General features: G+C 43.1%; 1 protein-coding gene across 1 annotated transcript in view; it reads left to right on the forward strand.

Annotated features, from left to right (window-relative positions):
* pdgfd (platelet derived growth factor d) overlaps positions 1-13,346 on the forward strand; it is a 130,996-nt gene extending 117,650 nt beyond the window's left edge. Inside the window, exons 7-8 of the mRNA XM_061919266.1 lie at positions 8,215-8,432; positions 12,978-13,346. Of these exons, the coding sequence (XP_061775250.1) occupies positions 8,215-8,432; positions 12,978-13,112 (353 nt within the window). The 3' untranslated portion in view covers positions 13,113-13,346. The remainder of the gene's footprint in view (positions 1-8,214; positions 8,433-12,977) is intronic.
* Positions 13,347-14,378: the final 1,032 nt, after the last annotated feature.

Here is a 14,378-nt window from a genome sequence, read left to right on the forward strand (position 1 = left end):
GCAGGATGTTTTCGGTTACATGAGTTGCTACTCGATGTAACATGATCCTTGCTAGCACCTTCCCGGCTGCGGATAGTAGGGAGATACCTCTGCTGTTGCCGCAGTCTGCTTTGTCGCCTTTGCGCTTATAGATCGTTATGATGTTAGCATCCTTCCAATCTTGTGGGATGACTTCAGACGACCAGATGGCAGTGATCAGCTGGTACATTCTGCGGTGCAGGAGATATCCACCGTGCTTCAAGATTTCTCCCGGGATCTTGTCAAGGCCTGGGCTCTTGCTGTTTTTTAGACCCTTGATGGCCTTGAGTACCTCTGAGAAGCTTGGAGAGGAGTCCAGCGAGTCTACAGGGGGCAGGCATGGGAGGTCAGAGAGTATGTCTGTCTGTACAGGGTTTGTGGTGTTCAGCAGTACCCTGAAGTGCTCAGCCCATCTGTCCAGGATCTGCTGTTTGTCCTTATAGAGAGTGGTTCCGTCAGCTGATCTAACTGGGGTGATGTTCTTCCTCTGTGGGCCATAGATGGACTTGATGGAGTCGTAGAAGGCATGAGAGTTGTTGGTGTCTGCGTGATGTTGTATTTCGCGGGCCTTCTGTGTCCACCAGTCATTCTCCATGGCTCTGAGGGTGCGTTGGGTTTCACTTCTGAGGCGGATGAGCTGAGCCTTCAGGACGGTGGATTGAGGGTTTGATATGTGAGCTGCAAGGGCCTTGTGCTTTGCCTGAAGCAGGTCATAGATTCCTGGCGCACTATTGTCAAACCAGTCTTGATGTCGCCTTGTGGTGTACCCTATAGACTCCACGGCCGCCTGGTGGAGGGCAGCGCGTAGGGTGCTCCAGGTAGTTCCAGTGTCCAGCTCTGGTGGCACTTCAGGAATCTTGAACAGCTGATCTGCTACATTTTTCCTGAGCTGGTTGACGCAGTGCGTGGACTTCAGTGCATCGCAGTTGAGCCTCTTGGAAGGTGGTGTTTTTCTCTGTTGAGGACGTATTTCTAAGTCAATCTTTGTTCTGATCAGGCGGTGGTCAGTCCAACAGTCAGCTCCACGCATGGCCCTAGTGATGCGCACCTCTTTCCTGTCCGCGTGGCGGGTGATGATGTAATCTAGGAGATGCCAGTGTTTAGAGCGAGGGTGTTGCCAGGATGTTTTGTACTTGTTTTTCAGTTGGAACAAGGTGTTTGTGATGACCAGTTGATGCTCAGAACATAGAGTGAGAAGACGGAGACCATTGCTGTTGAGCTTGCCAACACCGTGCCGACCCATCACTTCCCTCCACAGTACACTGTCCGAGCCCACTCTTGCGTTAAAATCCCCTAGAAGGATGAGCTTGTCAGTGAGTGGTGTTTTGCTGATGACGGAGTGCAGGGAGGCATAGAACTCTTCCTTACTTTGAGGGTCGGCAATCAGTGTTGGGGCATAGGCGCTGATGAGGGTGCAGTAACGGTTATTTGTGAGGGGAATCCTCCAGGTCATCAACCTTTCACTAATGCCAACTGGAGATTCGGGAAGCTTCTGAAGTAGGGAGGTCCGCACAGCGAAACCTACACCATGGAGGCGACGGGAGCCTTCCGGAAGCCCTTTCCAGAAGAAAGTGTATCCTTCTCCCACCTCGGCTATGGAGTCCTCTCCATGGAAGCGGGTCTCGCTGAGGGCCGCAATGTCGATGTTATACCTCTTCAGTTCGTGCGCCACCAACGCTGTTCTTCTGCGGGCACGAGATGAATCATCACGCACATCCAAAAGCGTACGGACGTTCCAAGTCGCTAGTGTGAGTGTCAGTCGGGTTTTATTCTTGTGTTTTCGACCGCATGGGGGGATGACCCGGCAGCTGCGGTAGGCTGCCCGGGAGGGGAGGAACAGACCATTTTTAGGCCACATTTTCTAGGCCCTTCCCATCTCAGGGTGAGCAGGGTGGGGCTGCTCAGTCACGTGGGGAGCTGCCGAAGAGACACGCTGTTCCATCCCGTACCTCAGCGACCGTCTATCCCACACCGCCTGCGTGCAGAGTTGGGCTAGATACTCCCAGTCACATCCAGACCTGTATCTGCCACCCTTCTCCATCGCCGCAGGACTTGGAGGGGAGGGGATGGGGTGGGAAAGGGGGTGAGGGTGTTTGGAGCAGGCCTGCGCAAGGAGTAGATTAGAGTGAAGGAAGTGGTGCGCAGTCACTACCCTCACTACCTTGGCTCCCCCCTACGTCTTCCAGTGGCATGAAAAGCTCATGACGACCTTCTACAGGAAGGAGTTGCAGAAGACTGCCAGCACACCGGTCTGTTGATGGCTGCCTGATGCGGGTCTTCCCAACAGATTTGTCGTTAGGGGTTTACTCCCGTAGCCAAACACACACGGTGCACCCAGTAGGCAGTGAGGCACCCTTAACCTTCATCCGCCTTTACTGGCGGAGGCGACGCGTCATTATCCGCCAGTTCCGCCGTTGAGGTTTTTGGATCGCGCTTCGTCTGGAACCTCCCCCTCGACCTTACCGCCATGGTTGAACCTACCAGGAGCCGAGGCTCCCGACGGCATCGCTCTTAGGTTCATTGGAACACACAAGGCTCTCCACCACGACAAGGTGGCGACCCGTGGAGAACATGTATATATATACACAAACACACACACATATATATACAGTGTGTATATATATAGATATATATATATATATATATATATATATATATATATATATATATATATATATATATATATATATTAGGGGTGGGCAAATTAATGCGTTAATTACGAGTTAACTCATCAATCTATTGACGCCGACAATTATTTTATCGCACATTTGCGTATGTTGTTTACATGCTTTTATTTTGTTAACGCCTTTTCTTAACAAGACGGGCTTCGGCGTGGAGGGGCTCTTGGTAAAGATGGAACATTTGGCAAAAATACCGGACAATTCTGCAAATGTCCTGGCTGGCTTACAGCGTGGTCACTCCGGGATCACTTACGACCGCCAGACAATTCTGGATGTGGATAGATCGGGCCGTTTTGGACTGAATGAGGCGTGCTTGCTAGAGCGGCTAGCTAGCATGGGAATACTTTGCCGGCTACATCCAGCGGCCTGTGAAGCAGCGGAGTATATGTGTTGTCTGTCTATTTATGAATAATGCAGACCAGGAGTGTGGGCTGAGTTCTTAACGTTTACTTTCAGAGCGTGCATATCACAACATACAAGATGCCGTCATGGCGACACAACCTATACATGCTCCTCACTCCTGTTGCATGCTGGGTAGGGTAGTTCTTTTATTCCCTGGCTCATAACATCACAATATAGTACCATGTATATGATGCCTTCAGTTTATCAAAGCACCAAGCAAACAATCGGAAAATTCCCATCATATCGATTCCTAGATATGGTCATAATTATTTTAAGTGCACTACGCAGAATAAACACAACATTATTAATATTGCTACTACGGATAATTTGATCCAAAATTCCCTAAAACAGCCCACTACCTATAATATAGGTTTTTTAAACATAATAAAAAAAATGTTTCTGCTGTTACCTCAGAAATTGCCTGTTCAGATGTTATGATTGTGGCTCAGAGATTTGTATGTAGATTATATTTATTTTCCATAACAAACAGGATAACTTAAATACCCTGGCAGTGGCAATAAGCTTAAATGTTTGTATTTACATTTTTGGAGTTGATTGTCATCAAATATGCTATTTAACTGCTACTGTTTAACAAGGACTGATTTAAATTGTGTTTGCACAACAAATGTTTTGGCGCTTTTGTTCATGTGGGAGAATATTCCAATAAAGGTGCACTACACACTACTTTTGAATTCATTATTGGGCTTTGCGTATACAATGCAGTTAATCGCGATTAATCGGAGAAATAGTGCGATTAACTTCGATTAAAATGTGTAATCTTTGCCCAGCCCTAATATATATATATATATTACATCAGCCAGACTAAAGAAAATGTTAGTAATCACTTGTCTGATGACTCTGACCTCTGTCAAGTGGAACATCTTGACTGATTGGTGCTCTTCTTTCCTCCCCGTCATTCTTATTCTCGCTTGTATGCTGTCATAGAGCTCCAAATAGTACAATATTATATATATATCTCTTTAAATACTTACTAAAATGTGTCATTAAGTCATAATGTTTGTAATTAGATATGTCAATATGTTAATGTATAACCCTGTGTAACAGGGCAGTAAAACGGCTGATCGAACAAAACAGAAGTCACTGCTGCTCACTGCTCCCCTCACCTCCCAGGGAGTGAGGGTGAGAGGTCAAATGCAGAAGTTAATCTCACCACATCCAGTGTGTTTGTTTTCTGTGACAATCATTGATACTTTAACTTTTTACTTCTAAACGTGTTAGCGTATTAGCTAGCTAGCTTGATTACGTCACGATATCATTTACAAATATGCAAGAAAACTCTCCTACAGACATCACACATGTCAGACTTTAGTGAGTAAGAATTGTTTTAGTTGTATTGTAAAACTTGCAAAGAATCCGTACGAGTAGAAACACTACGGACGGCTATGTTTTACCTCGTAAACATGTTAGCATGTTACCTTGATTAAATTACGATAGCATGTATGAATATGCGTGAGAACTCTCCTACAGACATCACGCATGGGACAGTGTAGTGAGTACGAATTGTTTTAGATATATTGTAAAACGTACAAAGAATCCATACGAGTAGAAACGCTACGGACGGTTAACTTTTAACTTGTAAACGTATTAGCTTATTAGCTAACTAGCTTGATTACTTTAAAATATAAATGAAAACTCTCCTACAGACATCACACATGGGACGCTTTAGTGAGTAAGAATTGTTTTAGTTGTATTGTAAAACGTGCAAAGAATCCATACGAGTAGAAACACTACGGACGGCTAAGTTTTACCTTGTAAATATATTAGCATATTAGCTAACTAGCTTGATTACTTTACGATATGGATGAAAACTCTCCTACAGACATCACACATGGGACGCTTTAGTGAGTAAGAATTGTTTTAGTTGTATTGTAAAACGTGCAAAGAATCCAAATGAGTAGGAACACTAAGGACGGCTAACTTTTACCTTGTAAACGTGTTAGCATAATTGCTAACTAGCTTGATTACTTTACGATATGAATGAAAACTCTCCTACAGACATCACACATGGGACAGTTTAGTGAGTAAGAGTTGTTTTAGTTGTATTGTAAAACATGCAAAGAATACATACGAGTAGATTCGCTATGGACGGCTAACATTTACCTTGTAAACATATTAGCTAACTAGCTTGATTACTTTACGATATGAATGAAAACTCTCCTACAAACCTCACACATGGGACAGTTTAGTGAGTAAGAATTGTTTTAGTTGTATTGTAAAACCTGCAAAGAATCCATATGAGTAAAAACGCTACGGACGGCTAACTTTTACCTTGTAAATGTATTAGCATATTAGCTAACTAGCTTGATTACTTTACGATATGAATGAAAACTCTCCTACAGACATCACACATGGGACGCTTTAGTGAGTAAGAATTGTTTTAGTTGTATTGTAAAACTTGCCAAGAATCCATATGAATAGAAACGCTATGGACGGCTAAGTTTTACCTTGTAAACGTGTTAGCATATTAGCTAACTAGCTTGATTACTTTACGATATGAATGACAACTCTCCTACAGACATCACACATGGGACGCTTTAGTGAGTAAGGATTGTTTTAGTTGTATTGTAAAACGTGCAAAGAATCCATACGAGTAGAAACACTACGGACGGCTAAGTTTTACCTTGTAAACGTGTTAGCATATTAGCTAACTAGCTTGATTACTTTACGATATGAATGAAAACTCTCCTACAGACATCACACATGGGACACTTTAGTGAGTAAGAATTGTTTTAGTTGTATTGTAAAACGTGCAAAGAATCCATATCAGTAAAAACGCTATGGACGGCTAACTTTTACCTTGTAAACGTGTTAGCATATTACCTTGATTAAATTACGATAGCACGTACGAATATGCGTGAGAACTCTCCTACAGACATCACACATGGGACAGTGTAGTGATTAAGAATTGTTTTAGTTATATTGTAAAACGTGCAAAGAATACATACGAGTAGATTTGCTACGGACGGCTAACTTTTACCTTGTAAACGTGTTAGCATATTAGCTAACTAGCTTGATTACTTTACGATATGAATGAAAACTCTCCTACAGACATCACACATGGGACGCTTTAGTGAGTAAGAATTGTTTTAGTTGTATTGTAAAACGTGCAAAAAATACATATGAGTAGAAACGCTACGGACGGCTAAGTTTTACCTTGTAAACGTGTTAGCATATTAGCTAACTAGCTTGATTACTTTACGATATGAATGAAAACTCTCCTACAGACATCACACATGGGACGCTTTAGTGAATAAGAATTGTTTTAGTTGTATTGTAAAACATGCAAAGAATCCATACGAGTAGATTCGCTATGGACGGCTAACTTTTACCTTGTAAACATATTAGCTAACTAGCTTGATTACTTTAGGATATGAATGAAAACTCTCCTACAAACCTCACACATGGGACAGTTTAGTGACTAAGAGTTGTTTTAGTTATATTGTAAAACGTGCAAAGAATCCATACGAGTAGAAACACTACGGACGGCTAAGTTTGACCTTGTAAACGTGTTAGCATATTAGCTAACTAGCTTGATTACTTTACGATATGAATGAAAACTCTCCTACAGACATCACACATGGGACGCTTTAGTGAGTAAGAATTGTTTTAGTTGTATTGTTAAACGTGCAAAGAATCCATACGAGTAGAAACGCTACGGACGGCTAATTTTTACCTTGTAAACGTGTTAGCATATTAGCTAACTAGCTTGATTACTTTACGATATGGATGAAAACTCTCCTACAGACATCACACATGGGACAGTTTAGTGACTAAGAGTTGTTTTAGTTGTATTGTAAAACATGCAAAGAATCCATATGAGTAGAAACACTACGGACGGCTAACTTTTACCTTGTAAACGTGTTAGCATATTAGCTAACTAGCTTGATTACTTTACGATATGAATGAAAACTCTCCTACAGACATCACACATGGGACGATTTAGTGAGTAAGAATTGTTTTAGTTGTATTGTAAAACGTGCAAAGAATCCATGTGAGTAGAAACACTACGGACGGCTAACTTTTACCTTGTAAACGTGTTAGCATATTAGCTAACTAGCTTGATTACATTACGATATGAATGAAAACTCTCCTACAGACATCACACATGGGACGCTTTAGTGAGTAAGAATTGTTTTAGTTGTATTGTTAAACGTGCAAAGAATCCATATGAGTAGAAACGCTACGGACGGCTAACTTTTAACTTGTAAATGTATTAGCATATTAGCTAACCAGCTTGATTACTTTACGATATGAATGAAAACTCTCCTACAGACATCACACATGGGACGCTTTAGTGAGTAAGAATTGTTTTAGTTGTATTGTAAAACGTGCAAAGAATCCAAATGAGTAGGAAAACTACGGACGGCTAACTTTTACCTTGTAAACGTGTTAGCATAATTGCTAACTAGCTTGATTACTTTACGATATGAATGAAAACTCTCCTACAGACATCACACATGGGACGCTTTAGTGACTAAGAGTTGTTTTAGTTATATTGTAAAACATGCAAAGAATACATACGAGTAGATTCGCTACGGACGGCTAACTTTTTCCTTGTAAACGTGTTAGCATATTAGCTAACTAGCTTGATTACTTTACGATATGAATGAAAACTCTCCTACAGACATCACACATGGGACGCTTTAGTGAATAAGAATTGTTTTAGTTATATTGTAAAACTTGCAAAGAATCCATATCAGTAAAAACGCTATGGACGGCAAGGAGTCGTAACGGCACTTGCACTTCCGGTTGAGAGCACTAAACAGCAGGAAATCCTGTAGACGTTCACCCCCCGTGAGTGAACTTGTCCGACGATACCACTCCTTTTTTAGTATCTTTGTGTTTTATGAAAACTATTAGCCGCACCGTTTTATAAGCCGTGGGGTTCAAAGTGTAGGAAAAAAGTAGCGGCTTATAGTTTGTAATTCACGGTATGTAGAATAAGCTACAAAAATAAAACAATGTCGTGAAGCCACGTTATTCCAAAGCCACGCCCACTTTTTTTATATTTTCATGATTCTTATTATTTTCTGAAATAAGACAAAAACGAGCAGGGATGAGGATTAAAAAAACCACATTCTTGTGTTCCCAGTGGACCTGAACGGACTTTGTGACGACGTCCGGCGCTACAGCTGCACGCCCCGCAACTACTCCGTCAACCTGCGGGAGGAGCTGAGCACCACCAACGCCGTCTTCTTCCCGCGCTGCGTGCTGGTCCAACGCTGCGGCGGCAACTGCGGCTGCGGCACCGACGACTGGAACCACGGCTGCGCCTGCCGGGCCGCCAAGACCACGGTCAAGCTGCACGAGGTGGGTCACCTGGACCGGGTTTTGTCCCGGGGGTGGGGGGGATATGTTCCCGCCTTTGAGCAAAAGTGAAGTCACCCGCTTTCCAGTTTGAACGCTGCACCGTGTTAACTTTCAGTTTCGATCCCTGCCAAGGCAGATGTGTTGAGAGACAACATTTCAACAAGTCTGCGTCCTCTCTCCTGCGCTATCATGGCTAATGCTACTTTTTGGACTTTTATTTTGACAGTCCTAGAACAAAAAGGAGGCTCCCGATAATTCTCACTTCCTTTCTCCGTGTCTTGTAAAAAAAACAAAAAACTTTAGTACTGTTACGTAAAAAACTGAATAATATTCGCAGGTTATGTCGCTTCTTTAAAGAAACAACAATTTGTAGAATGTTGTTATCGTCATGCATCCAACACATGTAAGTCTTGTTGTCCTGATTCAATGATATCAGTCCGATATCGACAACAACATACAAGTATTGGATAATATCGTCTTGCATCTAAAATGTGCGATACAAGCAGTCATGCAGGCTATCTACTCTTGTGCGATATCATGTGCAAAAAAAAAGCAGTCCTGCCGCGTGTTTACTTTCGTGCGATATCATGTGCGATGCAATCAGTCCTGCAGCCTATTTACTCATGTGTGTGATATCATGTGTGATACGAGCAGTCCTGCAGCGTGTTTACTTGTGTGCGATACAAGCAGTCCTGCAGCGTGTTTACTTGTGTGCGATATAATGTGCACTAAAAGCCGTCCTGCAGCCCATTTCCTCATGTGCGATATTGTGTGATACAAGTGGTCCTGCAGCTTAGTTACTACTGTGCAATATCATGTGCGATACAAGCAGTCCTGCAGCGTGTTTACTTTGGTGCGATATCGTGTGCAAAAAAAAGCAGTCCTGCCGCGTGTTTACTTTCGTGCGATATCATGAGCGACACAATCAGTCCTGCAGCGTGTTTACTTGTGTGCGATACAAGCAGTCAGTCCTGCAGCCTATTTACTCTTGTGCGATATCAAGTGCAAAAAAAAAAAGCAGTCCTGCAACGTGTTTACTTTCGTGCGACATCGTGTGCGATACAAGCAGTCCTGTAGCATGTTTACATGTGCGCGATATCAAGTGCGATGCAATCAGTCCTGCAGCGTGTTTACTTGTGTGCGATACAAGCAGTCCTGTAGCATGTTTACATGTGCGCGATATCATGTGCGATGTAATCAGTCCTGCAGCGTGTTTATTTGTGTGCGATACAAGCAGTCCTGTAGCATGTTTACATGTGCGCGATATCATGTGCGATGTAATCAGTCCTGCAGCGTGTTTATTTGTGTGCGATACAAGCAGTCCTGCAGCCCATTTACTCGTGTGCGATATCATGTGTGATACAAGCAGTCCTGCAGCCTATTTACTAGTGTGCGATACAAGCAGTCCTGCAGCGTGTTTACGCTTGAGCGATATCATGTGCAAAAAAAGCAGTCCTGCCGCGTGTTTACTTGTGTGCGATACAAGCAGTCCTGCAGCCTATTTAATCTTGAGCGATATCATGTGCAAAAAAAGCAGTCCTGCCGCGTGTTTACTTTCGTGCGACATCGTGTGCGATACAAGCAGTCCTGTAGCATGTTTACATGTGTGCGATATCATGTGCGATGCAATCAGTCCTGCAGCGTGTTTACTTATGTGCGATACAAGCAGTCCTGCAGCCCATTTACTCGTGTGCGATATCATGTGTGATACAAGCAGTCCTGCAGCCTATTTACTAGTGTGCGATACAAGCAGTCCTGCAGCGTGTTTACGCTTGAGCGATATCATGTGCAAAAAAAGCAGTCCTGCCGCGTGTTTACTTGTGTGCGATACAAGCAGTCCTGCAGCCTATTTAATCTTGTGCGATATCATGTGCAAAAAAAAGCAGTCCTGCCGCGTGTTTACTTTCGTGCGACATCGTGTGCGATACAAGCAGTCCTGTATCATGTTTACCTGTGTGCGATATCACGTGCGATGCAATCAGTCCTGCAGCGTGTTTACTTGTGTGCGATACAAGCAGTCCTGCACCCCCCATTTACTCATGTGTGCGATACCATGTGTGATACAATCAGTCCTGCAGCGTGTTTACTTGTGTGCGATACAAGCAGTCCTGCAGCGTGTTTACTTTCGTGCGACATCGTGTGCGATACAAGCAGTCCTTTAGCATGTTTACATGTGTGCGATATCATGTGCGATGCAATCAGTCCTGCAGCGTGTTTACTTATGTGCGATACAAGCAGTCCTGCAGCCCATTTACTCGTGTGCGATATCATGTGTGATACAAGCAGTCCTGCAGCCTATTTACTAGTGTGCGATACAAGCAGTCCTGCAGCGTGTTTACGCTTGAGCGATATCATGTGCAAAAAAAGCAGTCCTGCCGCGTGTTTACTTGTGTGCGATACAAGCAGTCCTGCAGCCTTTTTAATCTTGTGCGATATCATGTGCAAAAAAAAGCAGTCCTGCCGCGTGTTTACTTTCGTGCGACATCGTGTGCGATACAAGCAGTCCTGTATCATGTTTACCGGTGTGCGATATCACGTGCGATGCAATCAGTCCTGCAGCGTGTTTACTTGTGTGCGATACAAGCAGTCCTGCACCCCCCATTTACTCATGTGTGCGATACCATGTGTGATACAATCAGTCCTGCAGCGTGTTTACTTGTGTGCAATATCATGTGCACTAAAAGCCGTCCTGCAGCCCATTTCCTCATGTGCGATATCGTGTGATACAAGTGGTCCTGCAGCTTAGTTACTACTGTGCAATATCATGTGCGATACAAGCAGTCCTGCAGGCTATTTACTAGTGTGCGATACAAGCAGTCCTGCAGCATGTTTACTTGTCTGCGATATAATGTGCACTAAAAGCCATCCTGCAGCCTATTTCCTCGTGTGCGATATTGTGTGATACAAGCAGTCCTGCAGCTTGGTTACTTGTGTGCGATATCATGTGCACTACAAGCCGTCTTGCAGCCCATTTCCTCGTGTGCGATATCGTGTGATACAAGCAGTCCTGTAGCTTAGTTACTAGTGTGTAATATCATGTGCGATACAAGCAGTCCCGCAGCGTGTTTACTTGTGTGCGATACAAGCAGTCCTGCAGCCCATTTACTCATGTGTGCGATATCATGTGTGATACGAGCAGTCCTGCAGCCTATTTACTGGTGTGCGATACAAGCATTCCTGCCTGCAGCGTGTTTACTTGTGTGCGATATAATGTGCACTACAAGCCGTCCTGCAGCCCATTTCCTCGTGTGCGATACAAGCAGTCCTGCAGCGTGTTTACTTGTGTGTGATATCATGTGTGATACAAGCAGTCCTGCAGCCCATTTACTCATGTGTGCGATATCATGTGTGATACGAGCAGTCCTGCAGCCTATTTACTGGTGTGCGATACAAGCATTCCTGCCTGCAGCGTGTTTACTTGTGTGCGATATAATGTGCACTACAAGCCGTCCTGCAGCCCATTTCCTCGTGTGCGATACAAGCAGTCCTGCAGCGTGTTTACTTGTGTGTGATATCATGTGTGATACAAGCAGTCCTGCAGCCCATTTACTCATGTGTGCGATATCATGTGCGATACAATCAGTCCTGCAGCCTATTTACTAGTGTGCGATACAAGCAGTCCTGCAGCCCATTTACTCATGTGTGCGATACCATGTGTGATACGAGCAGTCCTGCAGCGTGTTTACTTGTGTGCGATATAATGTGCACTACAAGCCGTCTTGCAGCCCATTTCTTCATGTGCGATATCGTGCGATACAAGCAGTCCTGCAGCGTGTTTACTTGTGTGCGATACCATGTGTGATACGAGCAGTCCTGCAGCCTATTTACTAATGTGCGATATCGTGCGATACAAGAAGTCCTGCAGCCTATTTACTAGTGTGAAATATCATGTGCGATACAAGCAGTAGTAAACATATTAATATTATTCAATATTATTTTAGATGGAATTTATTTCAGCACTGCTTATTTGTACTCGAAAAATGCTAATCAGTTCTTTTAGGGTTCTTCTTTTTTAGTATTTTGATTAAATTTTGTAATCAGTCTGCCTAATTTTGACAATTTAAGTAACATATATTTTTATTATTATTATTATTATTATTTAATATTGTTTTAGTTAGATTTGTTTTAGCAGTGCGGAATTGAACGCAAAAAAAGCTCATACATCTTTTTGGTCCTTCTTTTTTTAGTATTTTTTTATTAGTATTAATTTTAGTAATCAGTCTGAGCTAAGCCTAATTTTGACAGTTTAAGTAACATATTTATTATTATTATTATATTATTTTAGTTGGGATTTATTTTAACCTTGCATAATTGTACGCGAAAAATGCTCATATACATATTTTTTAGTCCCTTCTTTTTGAGTATATTTGACTATTTTTGTAATCAGCCTGGCCCGAGTCTTGATAATAATTAATAATAATCTTAGTGCTTAAAAGCAGGCTCTCACCAAGAGTTGGACCATCATGAATAGTTGGAACAGACCGACCTGGTTTAGGACTTCGGACTCTGTGGGACCACCTAAGTCCAGCGCTGCTCTCCCCGCAGGTGCTGAAGTACGCCCCGGAGAGCGCCGTGGACCGACGCCGGCGCAGACCGAGGGCACGTTGGGTCCTGGACGAGGTCTTCCTCACGCACCACCTGGGCTGCGAGTGCGACTGTCCTTCCCGGCCCCCCCGCTGACCCCCGGGTCCTTGGGCACAGGTCTTCACTGGAACTGGTCTGGAGGGGAAACAGCAAGAGAAGAAGTCATTCTGGTGAAGATCATGAATATGCAAGCCAGAGCTTCATTTGGGACTTTTCTAGAAGGACTGTTTTTGACATTTTGTTTTTATTATTTATGTGAAACCATTTCTTTGCCTCGCCGAGTGGTTTTGTACTCAAACTGATTGATGGGAAATAAATAGTTGGATGTGTTGCGTGTGCACAATAACAATGATTGGAAAAGGCAAACGAGCCCATCAGTCTAAGCAGTGGCGGAGCAGGAAGGGGCTGGGCATACATGGAGATAGATGTCAACTTTCGAATGCCAGCAAGCAAAAAGGCATTTATAACCAAAGAAAAAGGGGTAAAAAAAAAATAAAAAAATATTTTTTGGGGTTGTAACTTACGGAGCCCCTAAAGGGACATGGGGGGGAAATGTTATTTTTTTAGGGACCGATCGTCCCTTTGGGACGGAGGTTTCATTATTATTATAACGCCGCCTCTTTGAGCTGTAATTTGACCCCCTTAAAAGGCTTCAAAGTGCAAGTTAAAGCCATTTATCAACAACATCCAGAAACGCCGATCTGTAATTTCACCCCCTTAACATGCTTCAAAACTCACCAAACTTGACACACACATCAGGACTGGCGAAAATTGCGATCTACTCAAAAAACCAAACCCCAAAACTCAAAATTGCGCTCTAGCGCCCCCTAGGAAAAAACACAGACAAAACTGCTTGTAACTTCTGTTAGGAATGTCGTAGAGACATGAAACAAAAACCTCTATGTAGGTCTGACTTGGACCTAGATTTTTTACACTGACCTTCTTCAGCAAAAATCAACAGGAAGTTGATTCAAAACAAAAGTTTCCTAAAAAAATGTCGCTTTTGCCTCATTGAGCTGTAATTTGACCCCCTTAAAATGCTTCAAAACTCACCAAATTTTACACACACATCAGGACTGGCGAAAATTGCGATCTACTCAAAAAAACCAAACCCTAAAACTCAAAATTGCGCTCTAGCGCCCCCTAGGAAAAAACACAGACAAAACTGCTTGTAACTTCTGTTAGGAATGTCGTAGAGACATGAAACAAAAACCTCTATGTAAGTCTGACTTGGACCTAGATTTCTTACACTGACCTTCTTCAGCAAAAATCAACAGGAAGTTGATTCAAAACAAAAGTTTCCTAAAAAATGTCATTTTTGCCTATTTGAGCTGTAATTTGACCTCCCTAAAATGCTTCAAA

The sequence above is a fragment of the Nerophis ophidion genome, linkage group LG13, assembly GCF_033978795.1.
Source record: "Nerophis ophidion isolate RoL-2023_Sa linkage group LG13, RoL_Noph_v1.0, whole genome shotgun sequence".
NCBI lineage: Eukaryota > Metazoa > Chordata > Actinopteri > Syngnathiformes > Syngnathidae > Nerophis > Nerophis ophidion.